This window comes from Trichinella spiralis (assembly GCF_000181795.1).
Source record: "Trichinella spiralis strain ISS 195 chromosome Unknown Scfld3720, whole genome shotgun sequence".
Taxonomy (NCBI): domain Eukaryota; kingdom Metazoa; phylum Nematoda; class Enoplea; order Trichinellida; family Trichinellidae; genus Trichinella; species Trichinella spiralis.
Genome location: NW_003530659.1, coordinates 1 through 741, shown reverse-complemented (window position 1 = coordinate 741; position 741 = coordinate 1). Strand labels below are relative to the sequence as shown.

General features: G+C 32.7%; 1 protein-coding gene across 1 annotated transcript; it reads right to left on the bottom strand.

Annotated features, from left to right (window-relative positions):
• Positions 1–79: 79 nt before the first annotated feature.
• Tsp_15992 (conserved domain protein) lies at positions 80–577 on the bottom strand. The gene is made up of 2 exons (XM_003367766.1): positions 343–577; positions 80–171 (listed from the first exon to the last, which is right to left on the bottom strand). The coding sequence occupies exons 1-2, from the start codon at positions 575–577 to the stop codon at positions 80–82; spliced, it is 327 nt and encodes a 108-aa protein (XP_003367814.1).
• Positions 578–741: the final 164 nt, after the last annotated feature.

Below are 741 nucleotides of genomic sequence, written 5' to 3'. Positions count from 1 at the left end.
AAAAGATCACTTTTAACTTACGCCTATTACGCCTCTTACTCATCAAGAATAGGGTTGTTTTCCCAACCCGAACTTACTATCATACAATATTGCAGAATGCCACGTTGTGATCGGTTACTTGGTTGGTCGCCACAAGAGGTGCGCAAAAGTAATCACACTCTGCATATCTTCCTATAATTAACAAGTAAATGATATTTGACAATGTGCAGATATTTCTATACTGGATTTACGCAATATGACTAATAAATTTGGTTTTTCCACTATTATTACTAACAGTGATATATTCCTATTCCTATTCCTATTCCTATTCCTATTCCTATATTACTTTTGTTTCTTATGGACGCTTCAGACACACAAGTGCCACATCAATATAGCCATTACTGGAACCTGCATAAGACAACCATTCACCATTTCGTACATGCTTAAATTCATTTGCATGTTGAACGCAAGTAAGTGATACAATAATTATGCAGTTATCTGTTATGTCATTTGCATAAATATTATCAGGTAAACAAATACGCAGTAGCCATGTTATTGAAAGTAATTGAAGCCGAATAGCAGGGCATGATAATAACATTAAAATTCATTCGATTTGTTTTTAAATTTCTAATTCCTAATTATTTTTCCAGAGTAGGAAGTGTTGGAAAGGAAATATACATAATTGTAACAGAGGAAGAAAGACAATATGTAAGTAGAAAACATTATTTTACCGGTATTTAAGTCACTTTCAAATTAGAAAAG